The sequence below is a fragment of the Apiospora phragmitis genome (assembly GCF_038363925.1).
Source record: "Apiospora phragmitis strain CBS 135458 chromosome Unknown utg000006l:1.0-5683423.0:1.0-5690449.0, whole genome shotgun sequence".
In the NCBI taxonomy this organism is placed as follows: domain Eukaryota; kingdom Fungi; phylum Ascomycota; class Sordariomycetes; order Amphisphaeriales; family Apiosporaceae; genus Apiospora; species Apiospora phragmitis.
Window position 1 is genome coordinate 5,667,559 of NW_027117404.1, and position 23,000 is coordinate 5,690,558.

The 23,000-nt window shown below is 50.1% G+C and overlaps 11 protein-coding genes across 11 annotated transcripts; 7 read left to right on the forward strand and 4 right to left on the reverse strand.

Moving 5' to 3' along the window:
- Positions 1–523: 523 nt before the first annotated feature.
- Positions 524–901, reverse strand: PG994_006956 (uncharacterized protein; the record flags this gene model as incomplete). The annotated part of the gene is made up of 3 exons (XM_066858365.1): positions 524–539; positions 594–689; positions 744–901. 3 exons carry the CDS (start codon positions 899–901, stop codon positions 524–526), a joined length of 270 nt encoding a protein of 89 aa, XP_066717634.1.
- Positions 902–8,008: 7,107 nt separating this feature from the next.
- Positions 8,009–8,347, forward strand: PG994_006957 (uncharacterized protein; the record flags this gene model as incomplete). The annotated part of the gene is made up of 1 exon (XM_066858366.1): positions 8,009–8,347. One exon carries the CDS (start codon positions 8,009–8,011, stop codon positions 8,345–8,347), a length of 339 nt encoding a protein of 112 aa, XP_066717635.1.
- Positions 8,348–9,739: 1,392 nt separating this feature from the next.
- PG994_006958 (uncharacterized protein) lies at positions 9,740–10,270 on the forward strand (the record flags this gene model as incomplete). Its single annotated transcript, XM_066858367.1, has 1 exon — positions 9,740–10,270. One exon carries the CDS (start codon positions 9,740–9,742, stop codon positions 10,268–10,270), a length of 531 nt encoding a protein of 176 aa, XP_066717636.1.
- A 1,834-nt stretch (positions 10,271–12,104) lies between these two features.
- On the forward strand, positions 12,105–13,064 carry PG994_006959 (uncharacterized protein; the record flags this gene model as incomplete). Its single annotated transcript, XM_066858368.1, has 1 exon — positions 12,105–13,064. The coding sequence occupies one exon, from the start codon at positions 12,105–12,107 to the stop codon at positions 13,062–13,064; it is 960 nt and encodes a 319-aa protein (XP_066717637.1).
- An 807-nt stretch (positions 13,065–13,871) lies between these two features.
- Positions 13,872–15,043, forward strand: PG994_006960 (uncharacterized protein; the record flags this gene model as incomplete). Its single annotated transcript, XM_066858369.1, has 3 exons — positions 13,872–14,384; positions 14,454–14,466; positions 14,520–15,043. The coding sequence occupies 3 exons, from the start codon at positions 13,872–13,874 to the stop codon at positions 15,041–15,043; spliced, it is 1,050 nt and encodes a 349-aa protein (XP_066717638.1).
- A 768-nt stretch (positions 15,044–15,811) lies between these two features.
- Positions 15,812–17,098, reverse strand: PG994_006961 (uncharacterized protein; the record flags this gene model as incomplete). The annotated part of the gene is made up of 5 exons (XM_066858370.1): positions 15,812–15,829; positions 15,903–16,149; positions 16,301–16,720; positions 16,774–16,938; positions 16,986–17,098. 5 exons carry the CDS (start codon positions 17,096–17,098, stop codon positions 15,812–15,814), a joined length of 963 nt encoding a protein of 320 aa, XP_066717639.1.
- Positions 17,099–17,353: 255 nt separating this feature from the next.
- PG994_006962 (uncharacterized protein) lies at positions 17,354–17,766 on the forward strand (the record flags this gene model as incomplete). Its single annotated transcript, XM_066858371.1, has 2 exons — positions 17,354–17,478; positions 17,526–17,766. 2 exons carry the CDS (start codon positions 17,354–17,356, stop codon positions 17,764–17,766), a joined length of 366 nt encoding a protein of 121 aa, XP_066717640.1.
- Positions 17,767–18,060: 294 nt separating this feature from the next.
- On the forward strand, positions 18,061–18,462 carry PG994_006963 (uncharacterized protein; the record flags this gene model as incomplete). The annotated part of the gene is made up of 1 exon (XM_066858372.1): positions 18,061–18,462. The coding sequence occupies one exon, from the start codon at positions 18,061–18,063 to the stop codon at positions 18,460–18,462; it is 402 nt and encodes a 133-aa protein (XP_066717641.1).
- A 409-nt stretch (positions 18,463–18,871) lies between these two features.
- On the forward strand, positions 18,872–19,243 carry PG994_006964 (uncharacterized protein; the record flags this gene model as incomplete). Its single annotated transcript, XM_066858373.1, has 1 exon — positions 18,872–19,243. One exon carries the CDS (start codon positions 18,872–18,874, stop codon positions 19,241–19,243), a length of 372 nt encoding a protein of 123 aa, XP_066717642.1.
- A 75-nt stretch (positions 19,244–19,318) lies between these two features.
- Positions 19,319–21,532, reverse strand: PG994_006965 (uncharacterized protein; the record flags this gene model as incomplete). The annotated part of the gene is made up of 1 exon (XM_066858374.1): positions 19,319–21,532. One exon carries the CDS (start codon positions 21,530–21,532, stop codon positions 19,319–19,321), a length of 2,214 nt encoding a protein of 737 aa, XP_066717643.1.
- A 428-nt stretch (positions 21,533–21,960) lies between these two features.
- On the reverse strand, positions 21,961–22,344 carry PG994_006966 (uncharacterized protein; the record flags this gene model as incomplete). The annotated part of the gene is made up of 1 exon (XM_066858375.1): positions 21,961–22,344. One exon carries the CDS (start codon positions 22,342–22,344, stop codon positions 21,961–21,963), a length of 384 nt encoding a protein of 127 aa, XP_066717644.1.
- Positions 22,345–23,000: the final 656 nt, after the last annotated feature.

Below are 23,000 nucleotides of genomic sequence, written 5' to 3' on the forward strand. Positions count from 1 at the left end.
CATTTGGGGATGGCTAGCCAAAGCTGCCCTTTCGCCTGCTTCCGGTCCAGGATCTATTCCTGCATCTGCGTCTCTTTTTCGCGCTTCTTGGGCCATGTTTGTCCCTCCCCCTCGCCTCTTGCTCTTTCCTCTTTCACACCCCTCCCCTCCCTTCAATTTCTCCCTTGCTTCCCTCTCTCGTTCCCTCTCTCGTTCCCTCTCTCGTTCCCTCTCTCGTTCCCTCTCTCTTTCTCCCTCCTTTATGTAATTCCCATCAATCTCTTACTGCCACCTTACACAGTTTGTTACACTTTACCTGCAATGTCGTGTGCATCGCTCGGTACCACAACCTCCAGGATCACCTTCTTCATTTGTGACAGCCAGCCCATAAGCCTACGTGTCTGCTGCTGGAACCTAGATGTGGTCAGACTTCCGTCTCCGCATCTCTACGCAGTCGTAACTTACAGTTCCTGGTATGTTTTATTGCTGTCAGAAAGACGAACGTCAGACCTGTTTGCTACTATTGGCAATGATTCCCGAAAACTTACAAGCGTTCTAACCTAGTAGATGTCAGTCGCTGCTTCTTGCGTAGCCGTGAGTCCAAGTCCGCTTACTCTCCAGTATAGCTCCTGAGCTCTGATTGAATCTCGTTTAACTTTCGATGCAACATGTCGAGTTTGTATTCTAGCTCCGTAGTCTGGCCCGCCGCTCTGGACTAACGTTAGTGTACTTGATCGGCTCAGCCCGGGACACAAAGGGCTCACGTCGACGGTGGGCTTGATCCGAGCATGCCTTGGTCTGGGTGGAAACCCGCATGTGGTGGAAGCTGAGTTGGAGGGAAGGTGTGATCCGGCGTAGTCGTATGCGCCGCGGCTCCCCAAAGCGGCTGTAGCCTAGGCAGATTCGACTGAGAGGAAAACATGTCGCTCGCTCGAGTGGAATCGCTGGGTGAATTGATGTTCTTAGGATTGTGTAAGGTTTTATTGATTGCTTAGGGGTTCTTTAGCTATCTATTAGGCTTTTGGACCTATAAGTATGGCAATAGTAAGTATATAGAAGGGTTGGCTTGCTCACAGTATTTACGTTGCACCTTACTCGATCCTCCTGCGAGCACCTGTTCCCCAAGCCGAGCGAATCCATGCTCTAAAGACGTGTTTCCCATACCGATTCGGGATGCCGAACCTGCTTGAACTCATTCCAGCGACAAGATTTTCAGTAGCGGTGCTGCATAATGACTGTTTGCTGACGGCCAGTTGGAGGGCGACGGCCCGAACATTCGGACCAAGGAACGAGTTATAACCCGACGCCAAGTGCAGTTCCACATGAGTAGTCTATCTAAATCTACGCAAGGCGAAATGAGCAACTTCGCTTCCACCGACTACCTCTTGCGGTACAAGAAACCGGGTTAGCATTGAATGGGCCTACACCTGTTACACAGCGCCATGCCCTTCCAGAACACCATTGAAAATCACACCAAATTGGGTAGGAAGAGGGGTAACCCAAACCCGTCGAACGCGCTTTCATTCGGAAAGGTCCAACAAAGTGGGCTGAGCGCGGGGTTACATAAATTGAGGTCATCTGGTCCCCCAGCCCTAGCCGATGAGCCAATCCAATGACTGTTCGGCCTGTGCCCGCCAAGTGGTCGTAGCTGTTTCGGGCCCCATACTGTCTGTGCCCTTATCTGACGTCCAGGAGTGTAGATTGGTTGAAGCTGCGGTAGGGCAGGTACAGACCTCAGGGTAGAGAGCTGCTGATGGCGCGGCCCCTCCAAATGAGGAAAGCTACAGCAGCGAACAGCAGCAGACTTGGGGCGAACGGGGACACGAACAGCCGCCAATACTGTACTTTACTCTTTTTGCTGCATTACAGTACATACTGTAGCTCGAATGTACTGAGTTCTGTTGGCCCTACTTGTTGGCCCTACTGTAGGTTCATCCCCGCAGTGACAAACTTCTAGAAAAGTGGTTCGTGCTGTAACCACGATGATATTCTTACTACATGAATGCACTGTGCCATGAATCCTTGGTCCACTGAGTGTGGGACGCCCCGACTACAAGTTGTAACTTCTTTAAAACCTCTGGGCTACCTCCTACAGTATGTATATTAGCGTACTTTGGAGGCAGTACTTTGGAGGCAGTAAAGCCAGACCTATACAGGAGACGTATCTGCTCTTATGGACCGACCTACGTCTGGCCCTACTGTCGCAGTAACTAATTCATGTGCTCTAAAGCTACAAAACCAGAACCAGTCCATCCGACGTCGAGATGCATACAGGCGGATACAGTACTGCACAGGCGAACGAGCTCGAGTGGTTTGTAACAGCAGCATGCGTCCACCTCCTTTTTCTTCAATAGATGCAATGGTGCGAGGCCACGAAACCGGCTCCGGGAGCAATTATTGTCGCTCAGAAATAGAAAAAGCCCTAGAGGCCTGTTTTCGACCCTAAATATATAAGAAGCAGTTTACTGGACGATTCTGGACCCACGGCGAATCAAACCGCTGCGTCAAAATAGCACGTGGGGGAGGATATGCTTTTCAAGGTAATATTCTATATCCTTGACAATTAGCTAATGCGAGATCGGGTTTTGTGTCCGGATAAGATGGCTAGGCCCATAGCTAAGGTGCCTAAGCTTGCGAGGGAACTACCTGAGCCCGTGACGGAGCTACCTAACCGTGACGGAGCTGCCTGAGCTCGCGATAGAACTGCCTGAGCTGCCTAAGCTACCGACTGTTAAAATATTTTTATTCGCCACAAACAAAATCAGCCTTTAAAACATAGCCTCCAAGCTTCACATATCTTGAAAATCCGATAAACAACCAGGTTATGATTTTCGAGGGCCTTATAGTAATACTAAATCTTTTAGAAATTTAACACATAGGAAAGAATAATGAATAGCGATAGCGAGGAAGCATAGTAGAGAAACGACAGGCTTCCGTAGGAAAGACTTAGGCCGCAGTGACTAACACCTAGAGACTTTTAATTTGCTCTAATTTCCTGAACGGGTAATTGCCAGATACAGTCGATTTCTACGGTTGTCAGCCATTGCCACTAGCCCATTTGACAACCATAAATACTGTACTTCCTTCTTAAAACGGTATCCTCTAACGGGAAGTATAGTATTTATTTCTCAATCCGTCTTGGAGCTAGGCTTCTTCGTCCGGTGATACAGACCACTCAGCATATGTTAAACTTTCTGGGGCTACATTATGACTGCCCAAAGCTGTGACTTTGCTGCCTCACCCTGTAATAGTTTCTTGGTGATATGTTGGGTGGGGTGAAGGAGTGTATTGTTGATATGCCTTGGCCTTCCACTCCTGAAGCCTGGTTAAAGGCTGGGTCTTTATAGACCTAGTCAGAAGTGGACAGCGTGTCTATAGAAGAATCTAGATACAACTGGAGTCTGGTAGACTTGTAGAGAAGTGAGGAGAGGTATCTCCTAACATAATACTAGGCCATCTTTTACACTTCTAGATCCACGCATCGAACCGCAATGCATACGAGTTTGATTATCGGCGCCGCTTGCCCTATTGGTCTTTATCCAGAATAAAAGGGCTCGCCACTTCAAGCTCGTCATCTCCACTGTGGCTGTTACTAGTATCGTAAGCATCGTTAGTAGTTCTACCGGCCGAAATAGCCGGGGTATGAACATGCCGATTTTGCTATAGCCCAGTTGATATAGTGGTAAGGGAGTAACCCTTTCGTGGGTTAGAGTTAAGGCTATTATGAATTAGTCCGATACCACATTTATATAGTAGGGTAGATATAGAATATAAATTTACTAGTTTATATAACGATTAAAGTATCCCAGAATCTCGCAGATAGCGCTGGATACACTTACTATCCCTACTATATCTACTAAGTGCGAGCGCTTATTTTCAGCCGCTAGAAAGCCTTTTAATTCGTTACGTAACAGCCTAAATATCGTCATTATTAGCATATGTATGGTATTACGGTCTTAGCTACGGGCGGGCATCCTATATAACGAAGAGGTTAATTAAATAATTATCTCAGTAACTAAACGCGTAGAACTGGATACCTTAAAACAGCTAGCATACGGTAACCAAGTCGCACGAGTTACGCAATAAATAACGGAAGGGGAACCGCGGCCCGGATCACGTAATAGGGGTGATAAAGAAGTTAACGATACCCCTAAATAGCTTTATTTTCGCACACCCAATCCACCTGGTATACCCCTAATTTACACCAAATACACGTACACCCACCCAGCTTCGAATTTTACTAGTCAGAATCAACAAAATCCACCTTGAACCCTTGGTGTACGTTGGTGTGGTTGTTTCCACCCTTGAGCAGTCCAAGTCACACCATATCAGAACCTTGCCGCACAAAGGCATAATCAGACGCACGCCACCTCGTATATGCAAACCCCTTCTCCACGTCAGACTCTTCCTGCTTCACTCGGCCACCGGTTCGTAGGATCCTCGTGGTGAGGAAGTCAGCAAAGAAGAAATACCGTACGGTGCTACATATAGACAAAAGAGACTGCTATTAAGCAGTATACCACTGCTAGGGTGCTCCTACCCCTCTTCTCACTGCGACAGATAGTGGTAATTGATGGAACTTGTAGTCCTGCGAAGAAGGACATACGGGAGGCGCCATCTGGTCAGCTAGCACCATGGCCATACGAAGTCGCCGCGATCTCGCTACGCTTGAGACGGAGAGGGAACCGGCTGGGCGTACAGCTGGGCAGCTCTTGCGGACCATCTGAATATGCTTCACCTCTCCCGCCTCTGAAAGGGGTCGCAAAGCTGGCGGGCGTTTACTAGCATAGCAATGACGAGCACGTGAGATAGACTACGCCAGCTTCGTGAAGAAAAGCCGTGACCGCTGGGTAGTATTCGAGTACTTGCTATTCTCCTTGTGGGGAAAGTACTGTATGTCGACTCGCGGAATCCTTCTGTCCTATCCATCTTGATCTCGCGGATTCCGTGCCAAGTAACGATCACCCTGAGCTTCCCTGGCCTCACCCTCACGTCACCCTGCTTATCGCAGAGGGTGAGCATAAAGCAGCGCGCCTCACCCTGCTCACCCCATTGGCCAGGGAGGGAGGATCCGAGGAAGCTCCGAATGTAAAATCCACGCAATGGCCAAGCGACACTGCTGAACCCTGGCAGTCGGGCGATGGGGTTGCAAGAGAGATTCGAAAGAAGAGATGCGGCCAGTCAGATTAAGTGACTGGTTAGGTCGCAATGACGATGAATTGGCCTAGTTGACGCGTGCTATATTGGTAGAATTGGTGCCGGGCTATTTGGGCAGTCCAGTCCCTCAAAACGCGACGCGCCGAAGAAGAAGAAGAAGACGACGGTGCTTGTGGAAAGAGCGGTAGCAGAAGACTTCTGGTTGCTGGCGTGTTGTGGAAGGTGTGTAAGCTGGGGGGCGGGGATGTTATTGATCTCAGATAACTGCTGCTGATGTGGAACTGCTGGAACAATTGCAACGCTAGGATCAGTCAAGGATTATGGAGTTTGCGCACGTGCCCACCTCCTCCACTCTCCACTCTTCACTCTCCACTCTTCACTCTCCACTCTTCACTCTCCACTCTTCACTCTTCAAAGACATGCCTAAATTACTTTTCAGTCCTTATATTGCCCTCGGCTTAGTCGAAGGCAATTTCACTGATGAGAAAAATGTCGCGCATGCTTTTAAGAGAGCATCTTTACATTGCCATACCGATCGGCGACAAAATCTTGGTGTCCCACCTCATCGATGGCCTACTATGACTCACCTGGTCGATGCAAGAAATTATCTTAGCAACCTGGGAAAGGGAGATATTGAAGCACTTGCATCCCCTTCCAGCCACTTCCAGGGATTTCCCACGACATTTAACCCTAAGGAAGACTTGGGGTCTGACCGAGTATACATCCACTGCGACAAGCCTGGCTTTATCGATTGTGCCCAGTGCTATATGACTATACGGATAAATGATGAGAATGATCATTTGCTTTCCCACGAGTTATACCGGTGCCTTTGCTGTCAATCTGTGATTCCGCTACATGAGCGAGAGTCCCATTACAGCCGCAGACATCACGATTGCAAATGCTTCCAGGGAGGCAATCTAATCGACCACATCGCTCTGCATCACGTTTGCCCATATTGTTATAAATATTGCCCGGCATCGCACACGTTAATGGCCCATGTTAATTTGCACCATTCCTGCGACTGTCAAGATGCGGCGGAACCGGGCCATATTTGGGCCTACCATATGTGCTGTGGCATATTTCATCGGGATTTAGCGAGTCATCTAACGGACAATCACCCTTGCGGATGCCCGATTTCGTGGGAGACTGAGAAAACAGACCACCTCGTCTCAGCACACCGATGCATTCCCTGTCGCCAGGTCGTTGCCAACATGGAGGCTCATAAGGCAAAGCAACACTTTTGTCGGTTCTGTCAGTGTTCGCACCAAGAGCCTCCTTGCGACCACTATAAGCAACATCATAAATGTATTTCTTGCGATAAGTACTACGCCAGCCTGAAAGAACACGAAGAATTGTGCCACTTTTGCAAGCACTGCAGTCACTATTTCCCTGACTCAAGCGAACTTGACGTCCATAACAAGGAAACTCATTTCTGCAAAAAGTGCGAGTCGAATGTCAGGAATCTTCGCAGTCATATGAGAACGCATTGCCCGTATTGCAAATATACCAACCAGATCTTCAGAGATCTATACAATCATATGATTTTGGACCATTGCCTCCAACCATGCAAAGACTGCCCACTATTCGGAGGCTCGAGCTCATATAACGAACTACTGGAGCATACTGAACAGCATCATCCATCGATTGCTTGTCCCGTATGTCCAGACGAGAGAACCATCCACACAACCTCCATACATGATCACCTAAGAGCAATTCATTATTTTGAGAAGTGCAGCGACTGCACGGACCCAACTGATCAGTACGCACAAGATCATTTCAGGAACTATCATGGAAAGCAACCCTGCGAGGAGTGTTCCGAGTCAATGTATCCGGCGCCGTTAGAAGAACACTTGATAAATGACCATGGGCACGTGCGGTGTCTTTATTGCAAGGGACTTAATGCCGAAGCGTCCCACGAGAAGCACATGGAGGTTCACCGTCCAAGGTCGTGCCCAGATCCAGATTGCTCAGAACTCGTTCCGGCAGACGAAATGCCACGTCATGGCCGCGTTGAACATTCCTGGCCGACATGTCCATCGTGCTATCACACCATGCCGGACGATCAGCTCCAATACCACCTAGCTACCGCCCATCCCGAATGCGAAGGGTGCGGTAAGCCATACGACGCCTTCGCTATTAATACGCATCGATCCGCAGCCCATGGATGGGATGATTGCGACCACTGCGGAACCCAATGGCCCCCCAGCAGTATTGCATTGCATCGGTCAGATCACCGACCGATCAATTGTCCATATCCGAGTTGCAACACGAAATTCCCTCTGGTTGAATGGGTCACGCATTTTAGGAGCGTTCACTCTAGAAACCCATGTCCCACGTGTGGGAAGGAATTCAATGAAGGGGACTCCGTGGCGCATTTCTTTTCTCATTACGGCCAGTCTGGGCCTCAAGGACACTTGGATGAACTGATAGAGATTAAGGTTAGTAGCTTCTACTGGCTTAACGATGGTAAAGCACTAACTAGATCAGCTTCGACTTTCGTCAGTGATAAACAAGTTTCAAGGAGAACCAACCCAATCAGCGAGGTTGCCGCTTGAAGAACCAGCCAGAGCCGGTCAAAAATCCAGATGTACCCAGTGTAATGAACTCAAGTCGTCATCAAATATGAGCAGACATATGAAAGAATTTTGCATAAGCCGCCCGGACAAGAAGCGAAAACTTGATAGCGAAGCGTAAAGGGGTGTGCTAGGGGTTCGTCGATCGCCTGTCCGACTGGTGTGGCATTATTAATACGATCGGACTCAGCTCATCCAGCCTACGACGCTTGGGCAACTGTCCCATTCTCCCTACTTGAAACGCATCGGTTGAAACAACCTTGTCCTCTGCCCTAATATCTTGCCCGTATCGCAAGACCATGTCGGATCCAAATGACTATACAGTGGGGTGGATATGTGCAGTCGAGACTGAATTTGTCGCCGCGCAGGCGTTACTCGACGAGGAACACCCTGGATTGGTTTCGCAAGACCCAAATGACAACAACATCTGCGCGCTCGGTCGAATTGGCCAGCATCTCATCGTCGTCGCCTGCTTGCCCCATTGGAACTATGGCCTCGTCAGCGTAGCAAATGTCGCGAGAGACATGTTACGGACCTTTACAAATGTGAGGTTTGGACTGATGGTAGGCATCGGCGGTAGGGTTCTGACAAGACAGGACATCCGTCTGAGCGACGTCGTGGTTAGTTCGCTTGACTAAGATATCTACCCTGAACTGTCAATCCTAAAAGAGTGTGATGTTGGCAAGTGCCTTAACCGGAAAACATTTTGCATAGCTGGCTAGACAACATTCTCACTTATTCATAATGAGATATGGACAAAAGCCGCCGGATGTGTGCCGCGAGCGCCGCAGTGGAGATTCCCCCTAAAACGTAATGGTAACTGATGCATATAGAAATTCAATTTGCGTGATCTTCTTCTCGGCCCAGGGCCTTTAGATACAAGTTTAAACATAGGCCTCTAGGTCCCCCTCGCCGGTATTTGCTGAATAGGTAGTATAGTCAAGTACATCCGCATATACCCCCGTGTGACTGTTAGATACCATTTTTTCTACCATCCTTCGGCCAATTAGATGTGTACTTATACTCCCACATGCGATATATTTTGAAGCCCATATCTTCAAGTTGTCGCATTTCCTTGTCGGACTGCCAAATGGACGTGTGATGCGTGGGTTGCTGATTTTGTGGTGCTCTACTTTGCTGCTCTGCCACTGGGGCTTCTTGCTTTGGCACAGTTTCTTGTGTCATTCTGATTATGGTCAGCCCGTATTTTATCAATTCTTATAAGCCCAAGGTCACTTACCCGAGTACTTCGTTTAAAGGCTGCTTGTATATCTTTTTCTTACTTGGGGTGCGAGAGGGTTATCTCGAAATAATAAGGGACGAGACAGTAAATAAGAGTTAAAGTTATATAATGGTTATAGATTATCAGTGAAAGTAAAGAGTGCGTAATGACGCATTTTATAAGCTATAGTAATACACAGGTCCTGCGAATCCTAATATAGAGGTTAATTATGCATGTTCTTCTATCCTGCGTGATGCCGGCGCTTTTCCTCAAATATAAATTATATACAGGATAACAACTACAACGATCTTTCATTCATCTAGATTGACCAATGCACTATACTGTAGGATTTGGATCGCTTGTACAGGGGTGCAGGCGAACCTGCCTCTACTATTACAGCCACCGACGAACGAACTAATAGGTACTTCGCTAACGAAGTGACACTGAAGGTACAACTATATCTCGAGTCCGGGCTCCTAGCTTCTGCGCGTAACATGTTATTAAGGTACTATCCTGGTTAGTTTAGCAGGCTCTCGGCATTCGAGACGCAGAAGTAAGAATTCTTGCTGCTGTAAGGTAACTTTGCCGTTTAGCAGGCCAATTCGCTGCTGCTTTACCGCCTTTAACCAGCTGCATGCGCCATTATTAGCTGAAAACCAGGTGTGTTGTCCATCTAGCTGTAGCGGAGTGTGAGCTTAGCCAGAGTTCCAGTGCAATCGACAGGTTAGATACTGCTATTACTACCGCTGTTTCGAGTCGGTGCCTTCAACTGGCCCTCGCCAACGCTTATTTCGCCCGTCTCCTGACTATGCTACGTGACAAGAAGCCGTGCATGCATATAATCCCGGCCACGAAAAGCTTCTTCACGGTCTTGGCAGAGTCAGGAGATGGCCAGGCGGAAAGCACAACACTTAAGCTCGATTGGGTAAACATTGCGATCGCCATTGCCATCTTGGAACACGTAGCCGGCAATCTAGACGAGGCATCCGCTGCCTGGCAACACGCCCTTGTGGTCTCCAAGCGCCATCATGCATCGCCAGGCTACACCGACATGGCTATTGTATACTCTGCGTACGAATGGGAGACCCGCCGGGGAGATCTTGCAGAAGCATCCTTGTTGGAGGCCAAGGCCAAACACTTGTTTGCTGCAACCGGTCGCCAATACTACTTCACATCCCATGTGTTGGCTGAAGATTGCTGTCTATTGTTGATTGCATCAAGTCGACCCTCCACTACGTTTTGGCGTCACGGCGTACAAAGCAGGCGTCAAAAGAAAAATATGCAACTGGTGGGCTACGAGAAACCAAACAACCACTGTGGTCTGGGCTTATCTCGGTGAAAGCTCATGAATCAAAGAAGCCACATCAATTACGTCCTGCATAGATACAGCTTCACCGGTCCATGAACCCTGCTGTATTCAAAGGTATTGGTGTTCTTCTATAGGACAGCTGCAGGAAGGAAGCTTAATAATGATATTTATGACTGGTACTCTACATGAAAAGGAAATCAAGAAAACGATGGCAATATATTAAAGCGCCGCTACTTCTCATTTGTTGCGGGGGTCACACGGGTTGTACGAGGTACGAGAACGGATGCCATGAGTGAATACGAGGTGCCTTTCTCGACTACCAACAGCTACCCTTCATTAGATGGTGACATTCTGACTAGGTCGGTATTGCATGGCGCTCTTGGTGGTTTATGTACGATCCCTGCTCTAAACTAGCAACGCTTGCGACTTTCTCTAACTATTAATGAGGCCGGAGATCGACATTGCTGGGAGGAAAACAGTTAACATGGGGTCTTGGATGATGCAGGGAAATGAGGCAAGGATTACCGTTCTGGGCGTCCTTTGAGGTCTTCTGCCTTGAGATCATGTACTCGCCGAATTCTAAGATCTGCGTAAGCCGGGATCGCCTTCGCGCTGTGCTGATCTCGTACCTTTCAAGAGCTCCTCCGCTGTAGGGCCCTTATACTTTCATACTATTAACTCGAATCTCTCCAGAAGCCACTGTGGGACTTCCCATCCGATAAGAAGCCGCTCCAAGAGTGCCCCGAAATGCCCAGATAAGCCGTGGCTATTAAGTTGCTTCAGCTGTGCCGGTACAAATGAGACACAGCACAATAACCTAAGATCAAATCTTATACCATTGAGAATAGCGGCTTCCCATTCCTCTCCAAAGAACAGCTTATGTACCATCATTTCGAAGTTTCGTCGTCTATGTGAGTTCGTACTGAACTTCTCCGGAGTTGCATAAGTGGCCGTGTCGGTACGTAGCTGCAAGCACACTGACCTCACATAGCTTCGGCGCATCTATACATATTAGAGAAACCGAGCCCGGACCAAGAGGAGAGCAGGCTGTACTAGGAATAACTTAGAAGCCACCGCGAAGGCCGCTGCAAAGCAATATTACGATGCTATCCGACAGCAAAAGAAGAAGCATTAGAACGAGTTCCTCGCAGATAACGATAATATCTGGAAGGCAGCCACGTACCTGAAAGCGGGCGACGGCACCGCATTTGGGAAGGTTCCTCAGCTCGTTCGAGCCGACGGGACGACCACTTCCAACCATACGAAACAGGCGGAAGAGCTACTTACCAAGTTTTTCCCTCCACTCCCGGACGAGATTGCCGACGAAGGGGACCGCCCGCAGAGGACACCTATCGAGATGCGTGCTATCACGATGGAGGAGGTAGAGCGGCAACTGTTCGCAGCTAAGTCGTGGAAAGCACCCGGGGAGGACGGCCTACTTGTGGCTGTTTATAAAGAAATATGGCCTGTAATTAAGGAACGGGTCTTAACGCTGTTTCGTATGTCGCTAGAAAAAGGAGAGCTACTAACTTAGTGGCGCTACGCGAAGATCATACCCCTTAAAAAACCGGGTAAAGAAGACTACACCGTGGCGAAAGCCTGGAGGCCGATTTCGTTATTATTAATACTCGGCAAGGTGCTGGAATCTGTCGTTACGGAAAGGATTTCCTATCTAGTCGAGACGTTCGGGCTTCTCCCTACTAACCACTTCGGGGCGCGGAAGCGACGTTTAATAGAATAAGCACTCATGCTTCTATAAGAGCAGATTTACGCCGCCTGGCGAGGCCGCAAGGTCCTTAGCCTCGTGAGCTTCGACGTTAAAGGGGCGTATAACGGAGTATTCGACGTTAGGCTTCTCTAAAGGATGAAAGCTCGAGGAATACCAGAACAGTTCCTGCGTTGGATTAATGCCTTCTGCTCAGGCTGTACGGTAACGATTCTAGTGAATGGGCACACGTCAGAGAGTCGCAGCCTACCACAAGCGGGCTTGCCCCAAGGCTCTCCCCTGTCTCCGATCTTGTTCCTATTCTTCAACGCAGATCTAGTACAACGGCGGATCGATTGCTACGGGGGCGCCGTCGCCTTAGTAGATGATTTCACAGCCTGGGTCACGGGCCCGACTGCACAGAGCAATCGCGAGGGCATAGAAGCTATTATTAGGGACGCCCAAGACTGGGAGGGAAGAAGCGGCGCGACATTCGAGGCGGATAAGACAGCAATTATCCACTTCGCTCGCAAGCCATATAAGGACGACTCGGAACCCTTCGTGATTAAGGGACGAACAGTACAGCCTAAAGACCACGTTAAGATCCTCGGTGTCATCATGGGTACCAAGCTCAAGTATAAAGAACACATCGCCCGGGCGGCAACCAAGGGACTAGAGGCGGTCATGGAGTTGAGACGACTCAAGGGGCTCTCCCCTGCCACGGCTCGGCAGCTTTTCACGGCTACGGTGGCACCGGTGTTAGACTACGCTTCCAACGTCTGGATGCACGAGTACAGATACAAGGCAGCAGCGCCCATCAACAGAGTCCAAAAGATAGGAGCGCAGGCGATCGTAGGCACGTTCATGACGGTGGCAACGAGCGTAGCCGAGGCAGAGGCCCACCTAGCCACGACGCAGGATCGGTTCTGGAGAATGGCGATCAAGATGTGGACGGACATCCATACCCTCCCTGTAACAAACCCCCTTCGCAGTAGCACAGCACGGATTCGGAAGTTCAGGAGGTACCACCGATCGCCATTCTACCAAGTGGCAGACCTGTTAAAGGACATACCCATGGAGAAACTCGAAACCATTCAACCATACGCGCTGGCACCATAGGAGAGCCGGGTACTGACGGTGACGGACGAGCCAGAGGGGAGGCCTAGCACTGAAGCCACTGACTGGACGGTACGCATCGCCGTGAGCAGCTCGGCAAGGAACGGTTTAGTAGGATACGGAGGAGCCGTCGAAATAAGGACGACTACGAGAGCGAGCCCGATGCTCAAGACCCGTGCTGTTACTCTCGGCATGAGAGAGGAGCAAAACCCGTATACGGGAGAACTAGCCGCTGTAGCAGATCCGGCATATGCAAGGGTATCACTTCCAAAACAGTGATGCATCGGATCGGGCTGTTGCGAACTTCCTTCATGGAACGAGTGAAGCGGTTTGAACTGGGTCCCCAAACAGCACGGGGGGGAGACAGCTTCGCACTGTACATGCTCTTCTATTTGAAAATCACTTCGGACCTCTTCTTCTGGGGATAAGATTCCTCATCGTCGACGTCGGCGACGTGCGGGCTCGACCTAGCCTCGTAGTTCGAGGTTCTTATACAAAATCGGCCGACGACGAGAAGATGAATGAATGGGCCTAGTCGCCTCAGCCAACTTTGGAGGCCTTGCTTTTCAGGCGAGTACGAATCAGAAAGAACAATAAAACCCTGACCGCCACCCTCGGAACAGGGCCTTACTTCGACCAACAGTTCATCCTTCTCATCCATCAATCATCCTAATCAATCATCTTGAGTTCAGTAGCACATATTCATTTGAAGAGATTCCACATCCTTACCAATTCGATCCGCTGCCTGCGACGAACAAAGGAGCATTCATGTCTCAAGGCTCGAAGGCGATTTCCGTACGTCACGATGTGATGAAAGAAGATTCTCCTGCTGGAAGGCGCCAGGTCAAGCTGATGCAGAACGAGGTCGCCACGCTGGTCGGCCACCTGAATGAAGCGTGCCAAGAGAGGGATGAGCTTCTTCATTGCGCTAGAGCAGTAGAAGGCTTTCCAGACAAACCGGCTTTGCTGCTTAGCCTTCAGCGTGAGAATCTCGTACTGAAGCAACTACTCGCTTCCCAGCCAGCTAGAGAGCATGCTGGTTTCATGGAAGTCGGTCGTCTTGTTCCCATTGACGTCGACCCTAGCGCTGAGCTCGAACTGATCAAGGATTCTGTTGCTGACGCTTGCGCGTCGCTTGACTGGAACAAACGCGTACTGGATCCGCCAAAAGATCAAAGTGCGAGTTTGGTGCTTTCACAGTGGGCCAGCAAGCTCTTCGGGCTGGATTTGGGTCTCAAACCCTTCATCACATCTTGTAAGAAGTCCGGCATGGAGATGGTTGACGTCCTCAGGTCCCTTGTGGCCACATCGCTTTGGGCTCTTGTGTGACAGCATCCCTTCGAAGAGATAGCAACCGCAGAGTCGCCGATTTCCGACTACTACAGGAAGCAGTTGCTGGCAAGATGTAAGTTATGCCACCCATTCTGATGAGTTGCTAATACTGATTGGCCAACGCAGATGGACCTGATGCTCGTCAGCTTGATCTCCTTGCTTACCAGACCTGGGTATCGGAGCCCTCCTTCACCGATTTCGTCGCCAGCCTATCCAAGACGTTATCGGTTCACATGTGCCACGCACTGGCCCCACTCCTGGACTCCGAGTTGAAGCAGTCCGATGTCAGTGAAGAGGTACTGTCTGATTGGACACCAGCAGCTCTTTTCGAAGATGCCGTGTATTGCACGATCGAACTGGCGGCGAAGCTACACCTTACCGATAAGTCCTGCTTTTGGGTGTTTCCTCAACATGGAAGCCAATTTGACCCGTGTACGATGACCTCAACTGATGTCAGAACCTACTCGGGAGGGAATCGGACAGGTCAAGCTCCCACGGTTCAGTTGTGTCTTTTTCCTGCTTTGTATATGAGCAAGACGTCGAAAAGCTCGGCCAGTCTAGATGGTAGGGCCAAGGGCACAGCCATGGGCGCTTTAGAGGACTTGAGTAACTACCAACTTGTTACGAAGGGTCTCGTGCTGATTAAGTAGGGAGATGAACTTGTATTTCTTGATATTCTAAGTACAAGCTTAAGCTACATCTTCATATCTAGGTATCGCCCTCTTCTAGATTTATCCGTCCTGAATTCCCTGGGGTCGGCTGTGGCCCGCTTCTGTTCGGCATATTTTGTGGCCCGTAAATCAGTGGGGTTGGGTATTGCTTGCCCTACGGCCCAATCAGCTAGTGCCATCTCCAAAATGCATTATCAACCCACAATCTGACTGCGCTGCGGTGGCCAGCTTGGATTTTCGGAAGAGGAATACTCGAACCACCGGGAGTTCATATACATGGCCATGTATATTTCAGCTCCACAGAGTTCATGGAATTCGTCCAGTTTTCTGATTATCGTAAGCCGCCGCCTGCGGAGCCTTGCCATGTCCTGTTTGTGTTCTCTTTGCGCGCGCGTCATCGTCGTCTTGGCGGCTCGGTTAGATAATTGAGTTTTCGGGTTCATGTTGCTATGAACTGGACGTTGACTACCCTGTAGTAAGCAGGTCGAATGTGCTAATGGGTTGCCTCCAGAAACCTTGGGGATAACTATATATGTGCATTGGGGCGGCAGCAGCTCAGACAGTTATTGCAAATATGCAGTTCCTTGCTCTATCAGGTTCCAGGTTGCGGTTTCTTGGAATCCAGCCTTCCTCTTGCTAGAAAACGGTATATTGTTCCTGGTTCTAAATACTCTCTACCCTACTCTGGCCTAGCCATGCCTGTTCCTTCCTTGCATTCCCCGTGACCGTCTCTCATCCCGTGTAGCTCTAAGCTCGAGCGGACAACTGTAGCGAATGGATTCGATGTCGGCTTGAAGCGTGAGTTCTTATTCTTAGAGAGTCGCGTCGTCCAACTTACCACGTGGCTGGTCTTGGTCTTGAGCTGTTGGAGCTCAGCGCTCGCCGCTCGCAACTTTTCCTCAGACTCTGCCAGTTTTAGTTGAGTGTCGAGAAGGTCGGTCGAGGCAGCCTCATAGGCCATCTTCCATGCCGCGCAGCAGATATCGGACTGGCTCAGGAGGTATTTGGTGGTGTTGTGGAACCCGATCTCATGACCGAGCATCGTTGAAAGGATGGCGTCACTGTTCGATTCCATGATGTCTGGACTTGTCAAGATAGAGCCAGAAGAGTTTACAGGATCTCATTAAGCTATATATCTAAGCTATGTAGCTAGGCTACGCCTTCGGGGCGGCAGAAGATGTACATGATTGGGTGATAAAAGAAGTAACAGTCTGCACTGCAGTAACTGTGGCGTACAAAGTACTAAGCGCCGAGGCAGATGGAAGCGCCGATGCTGTGGAAGTGACTTTCGGCCCCTGAGGAGAGTTGGCTGTTGTCTCTGGTGGCATCTGGCTCGATGATTGGGTTGTCATGGTGCTAAACGTTGTCATAGACGCGCTGGGTTGGTTCCAAGTGGTGGGATGGGCGCCTAGGGTGCTGGTTGAATGGGTGTTTGTGTCCAAGAAGGTTGTAGACAGTGATTGGCGGGTTGAGACTACGGGTTCTACGAAGGTGCTGGATCCCGAGACGGATGTGAATAGCGATGTAAGGAGCGAAGACCCCTCCTGGATGCAGCCCATCTTTCCTTCCTGGTCCGAAGCGATCAACTCAGGGTTGTTGGCGCCGTTGGTGATGACTGCCTTCGTGCAGGTGGGAGCGGATTGCCCGGCGCACTTCCTGTATCTCGTTTAGTACTACCCTACCGCATCTCGTCGGTTTGGGCGTGTCACCAGAACAGGTATGCATCCCCATTCGGTGCTTGGATAGGTATGTCGAATGCCGCCACCTGGGTGCCCATGCAGGGAAGCCGACCGAATGAGAATACGACGGGAAGAAAGTTGTCATCGGTAAAGACGAGGCTAGCCGAACATGGCTTGCCGAGACCGTTATTGATTCTGTGGCCTGGTTAGCTCCAGACCATGTCGTTCTATGTCCGACTTACGAGACTTGCACCGATGACCCTGCCACCAATTGCATAGGTGGTTGTTCCAGACATGCCCTTGGCGTGCCAATGTTGGCGAGGCTCATGGCGGAAAGCGGCAAGGAGGACTTCATGATGTTAAGCGCGCGTGTCTGTGGAAAGGTCTCAGTGGTCGGACACCAGCGTTTCTTGCTGTATATATCTAGTAGCTCCCAAATCCTAGAATCTATTTTGGGAAAACGAGCGGACGCTTTCCTGGACGACACAATCGGTTCGCGGGAACCCGGAAATACCCCTTCGAAGGGCCATAAGAAGCGTGCAAAGAGCAGGCACCGAGAGTACTTTGGCAGCCCCAGATCGAACTCGAACCCGAACTCGCAGAGACAACCATGTTTTCGGACGCAGAGTACAACATGACGTTTGGAGAAGACGTCCTCAATACGCAGGAGATGCTTGCGGGTCCCGCTTCGTCAGAACTGGTGGCCCCGGCTCTCGAGTGCAGCAATTGCAAGTTGTAAGTCGACTGTCGAATGAGCATGCCCCCTTACTTACCACCTCTAGCCTCTTCCGACGCATCATGCAGAAACTCGAGCATCTAGAGGCCGAGTTGGGAAAAAACAACAACCTTGAGCGGCGGTTCGACCGTGTCGATCAGGAGCTATCTCGGAACAATAGACTGGAACGGATTGAGCGGGATCTGGTTAGGGTTGGTGACTCTACAGTTGCTCTGGCTAATGATCTTCGGAACTTTTCCGTCGACGTTCATTCGCGGCTGAAAGATGGCGCTCACCAAGCACGCTAACAGGGCTGGCCCAATCAGAAGTACACCGTAGCTGTAACTGTAAGATAGCAATCAACTAAATCGATCAACCAAGATCCTTGGCGTAACGCTCTTACATCATGTGCGCAGACATTGTTTGCTACGCTTGGGCCAGGGGCCTGTCATGGGGTGTATGCCTAATGATGGGGGTTCCTCGAATCTGTTGCTCCATTTCCGAAAACAAGATCTGCGCGTACGAATCTTGGTATGCGACCCACTCTGGATCGGTCATAAAACGGGCAGCTTTTGCTCACAGAGGTGGAGTATTTTGCCAACATGGGGTTGAGACACCAAAAGGCTCTACCCCCTACGCCAGGCATGGCTGCAGTTGAGCCGTCAGCTGATGCGACGGACTCGGACAAAACGTACAGTCCCGACACATATATTAATTTACTAGAAGAGGAAAATGAACAGCTTCGGCTCCGGAACCAGGAGCTCGTTCGTCAGCTGAGATCCCTGCAGGGTAGGCTCGCCGATGAAACAGAGAGTAGGAAGGATGTCAGCGAGAAGGCTGGGGAGTACAAAGCCGGCCTGGAAAAACGCGATGTACTGGTGGGCGACATCGCAAACGCCATCATACGTGAATTTCAACGGTATAAGGACGTCATTTCGGCCAGACCAGAAGAGCAGATTCGTGTGTATTACAGAAGCAGTTTCGACCACGGTTCGCCCCTGTGAGCACGGGCAGCAACGAATTGGATAGATAGGAAGTCCGTAAGGGGTGAAAGGTGGCCATGGAAGCGCGCGCTTATCCCTCATTCTTTGCTCTATAAGTAGCACGATCAACACGATCAAGATCAATTAATCAACAAGTTCGCACGCACCCTTCATCAAGTCAAGACCACACTGAGATTGTCACCATGTCCATTAGCTGCCAGGTTATCCGCGATGAAGACGTACCCATCCATGGCATGACTGTCGTTCTTCATTGTGCTGATGCTGCGCTGCGTCCTTTCGAGGCATCCACAGACCCAGAGGGAACATATTCCAGTGGCACCCAGCCGGGCACACCCCAGTAGATCAAACAGGTATCGTGGAAACTATCAACGATACACGATGGCGCATGATCTTCACCACACACCCATACATGGGAGTCGAGACTGCATTCCGAGAAATACCCGTGGAATTCTACGTCACGTCCAGAGAGCATTATCGCATTATCCTCCTGCTTTCAGACGATAGTTATGGCGTCATCCAGGAGAGGAAGCCCATTGAATCCCCCGGGGCTTTTGCCGATGGACTGCTCTCCTCTCCCCACGCCAAGCCGAGTATGCACTGGAGGCACCGGCACCTACGCAACAGGATGGCTCTGATCCTTGGAAGAAGGAGACATCGCCCGACAGCCTCTACCCGCTCGAGGACCTCCATGCTCAAGACCGTCGCCGAGCCAAGCGCCAACCTAAGGCCGCCGCTACAGGAGGGCCTGCTATGCCACGGCGGTCACCGAGAATCAAGATGATGGCGGAGAAGGAAGAGTTACTTTGAGCTACCAGATGTACACTATTCTGTATTATTGGATAGTCTAATCCACCCCCTAACGGTTATACGTTGGTGTAATGAACGTCCTGTGAGTGCTCCGTGTTTCTCTGCTCAGCGGAGAAACCGATCCTGCCGTATAGTCGGGCAAGTGATCCGAGTAAGTCAGCGAAGGCCTCGACGGCGACGTCACTGTAGAGAACGCTGCAGAGGACACGGAGGTGTTGAAACTAGTCCTCGAGGCCTGGCTTGTGGGTACGTCGCTGATCGACGAGCCTTGATGACGATTTTGCCGTGCAGACATCGCAGCAGCCATGACCAGCGGATTTCCCTCAATGTTCACCTGCGAGTGGGACCTCGCCTCACCGCTCAGAGGCCACGTCTGGAGAAGCGGGCCCAAGTAGGACCTGGCGCTGCTCGTTCGCACACTTGGCCCTTCCCTCAGCTGAGGACTGAAGTATGAACGTGCATCGTCCCCGATCTCCGAGACTTGCGGCCTACTACCGGGACGGCCAGTGCTTCTCGTTCGTACGCTTGGCCCTCCCCCCGGCTGCGGGCTGAGGTATGAACGTACACCATCCTCAACCTCGGAATCTTGCGACCTATTGCTTCTTGCAGAATTAACGGACTCTACCGGTTGCCCCGAACTGCGGCCGCCGCCGTTACTAGCTTGGTGGTTCTGACCAGCGTTTGCTATCGGTCCCCTGGCTATCTGGTCCGTGATCGTGGGTGACCGAGCCAAAGTGTTGCAGTTTGGAAATTCGCCAAAGAACGCGCGTAGGATGTCTTGCTGTACGAAAAGCGTAGTGGGATGGTCCGCATTGGTGGGCTCTAGGAGGAGCTGCGGAATGAATAAGTGATTAGTCATATGTTTCCAAGATTCCATGAAGGGGCGGCCACAGCGCCTGCCCAGCTGTTCCTCATTCTGACCCGAACTCTCGATCCTTTGCTCTTCTGGCTCGCCCTGCGAAGAGGCGAGTCTGCGGATCTCTGTATCAATCTTTTCCGAAGCGAATCCCTGCATACGAGCTCTTCGTAGCAGTTTCAGTAGATAATGGTTTTTCGACCCTGGGAGATTCGTAGTGTTTCCTTTCTCCCAGCGGGGCGAATGGTCAGAAATCCAGGGGAAGTACCGCATTGCGGAGATAAAGACCTCTAGATAAGACCAGTTAAAGTCTGGGTTCAACGGAACCTCGCGAAAATCTTCCTCCCTATATTCGATCTGGCACCTGCTGGGACGTCGCCAGATCTGGCGCATCGCCTCGTAGAGCGACTGATCCTTTTTAAGCCTTGTTAATATCTTCGACTTAAGTATGTCTGCGCCAATGCTGAAGTATTTCATGTTTTCGTGGAATGTTTTGATGCTAGGAATCATCACGCCTAGGCCAAGAATAGCAGATTCGATCCTCTTGCGACGGTCCATGTTGTTAACCAGAGGGTAGAGAACGCGCGAACACATCAATTGCTGGATTAATATCCGGTCTTTTCGACTTGCAGAAGGCGCGAGCCGTTGGATGTTCTCGACTGTCTGTGTGTCGGTGGCCAACCCGATGTCTTCTTCTTGCAGCGATATCTTGTCCCAAACCTCGAAGGTGTGTTCTAGGCACCGTTCCATCGCCTCCCTGCCGCGCGAGGCTAAATGCTTCTCCACGTTTCCGAGTTCCAGTCCACTTCTGAGGCCGGGGAAGCGCTTGGTCAAACGATCTAGTTGTACGACAATCTCCGGGAGGTCCAGCAGGCGTTTCAGAGCCTTCTGCTTGTGTAGCGACAGCCTGCCCATCCACTCGTTCTCCGATTCCGAATCACCTTGTTCCTGGTATTGCCGTACCTTCCAGTAAATATATCCGTCTGGGCGACGCGTCTCGTAGTGGTACCGTTCAGCGTGCGGTTGGAGAAGGAGAAGGGGATCGGTGCCCTCGGGAATACAGTATAACTTTGCCGTCCACCAAGTCTCTGGCCCAGACGTTCTCATAGCCGCCTCGAGACGTTGCCTCCCATGAATGCAATCGATCTTCCGAGAAGATCGGATTTGTCGGAAAGGCGGGCGAGTCCGTGCTAGGTCTTCGAACGAGATAGCAGAGGAAGCCAGGACTTCATCCAGTTCACTCGGCCATAGCTTGACCTCAATATGATTGATATCTATCTCTGGTTCACAGTGGCGTTGGAAAATCGACTGTAATTTTTTAATCGCATTTTCGTCCTTATCACGGCATAGATCGACCGAGAGATTTACGACCTGGATTTGGCCTATGCCTATCAGAAACTCGTCCATCTTTGCATGGGTAACACGCCTCTATCCGTACCTCGACAAGGGCTACTTATCAGAGCTGCTCTTACGGAACAATTCGGAATCCGGAAACGGGAAATCGAGCGGCTGATAGCTAGATCGCGAAACATCACATCAAATCTGTTATAAATGGTCAGATGGTCAGATCTACAGTGGACAAGACACGTCCAAAACAACTAACAAGAACGATCCAAAATGAAAGGCCCTTTAAAGATTGGTCTTATTCTTATGAGCATTGCGATGGTGGTGAACTACGTGTAAGAAACAGTAACGAAAGGAATTGGACTGCTGCTAACATAAGTAGTTCGAAGAAGCACCCAAAACGTACTTCACGATCACATGAACGACGCAGGAGAAACAGGAGGTAGATACAACTGTGCTAATAAGGTTAATGGACTAAGTCTCAGGACTATTTAGATGCCTCTGCGGGGAGGGTCATAGATGTCGGGGTCTTCGGGCTGGGTGGATAAGTAGCCTACAGTAATATTAGCTGAATCCTTTGGGTATCGCACTTTCACGCCTCTTGCCGTGTTTTTGGGGCCCTCTACCTGCTTCTTTGATAGTTCAGCTAGCTGGGCCTGTGACTGCTTGTACATCTGGAACCAATAACAGGCTGCCACACGATACTTCTGCGAGTCAGCTCCTAGAGTAGCTTCGACTGAACGAGAAGGGGAAGGGAACGGTGGCAGGGTGTTGTTTCTATGCCAGGGAGGAACTCCGAAAGAAGGCACCGTGGGAGAAAGACCGTTGGTGTAAAGGGGGAAACCCTCGTCGCGTGGAGTCGTCTGTTGTGACATTGTGTCTATTGGGATTGCCAGTGAGCGCAGCAGTGTATTGCACTAGGAACGAGGCAATGTTGATGAGACATGCGGGTTCTTTAAGTACCTGTGGAAGAGTGGGTCTTGAGATATTCTCCATGTTAAATATAAAACCAGGTCGGTTATGTGCTGTACCTCTTGACTGAAATCGCTGATATAAGTGAGCTAGGAAGTCCTAAGTATCATTGCCTTACCAGGCTTATAGAGATTATAAGCATAGTGCTGTGGTTTACCGACAGCCCTGTTTCTCTTATACAGAAACAGAAAACGAGAAGTTGAAACTTTCAGTAATTAATATATACCTTTCTATCCTTTGCATTAGATATGAGATTAAATATTATATTCTTTTATTATAAGGGGACTGCCATTATGGATTCGTATACCCTATATGCAATCTTCTTCGCATCCGTAGCTGTTTCCTTGATTATTTATGCGAAGTATCACAAGCACCTCTATGCTCTGGCATTGCGATACGGATACTACTTGAAACTGCCATGGATACCTCTCACTGTGCTTGAGGTACTCGCTATTATCATCTTAATGCTGGCAAACGCCATTCTACCTTTATTCCTGCCCCGATTAACTGACGAGAGTCGGGCAATTGTATCGATCAAGCTTTCCTTGGTCCATTTGCT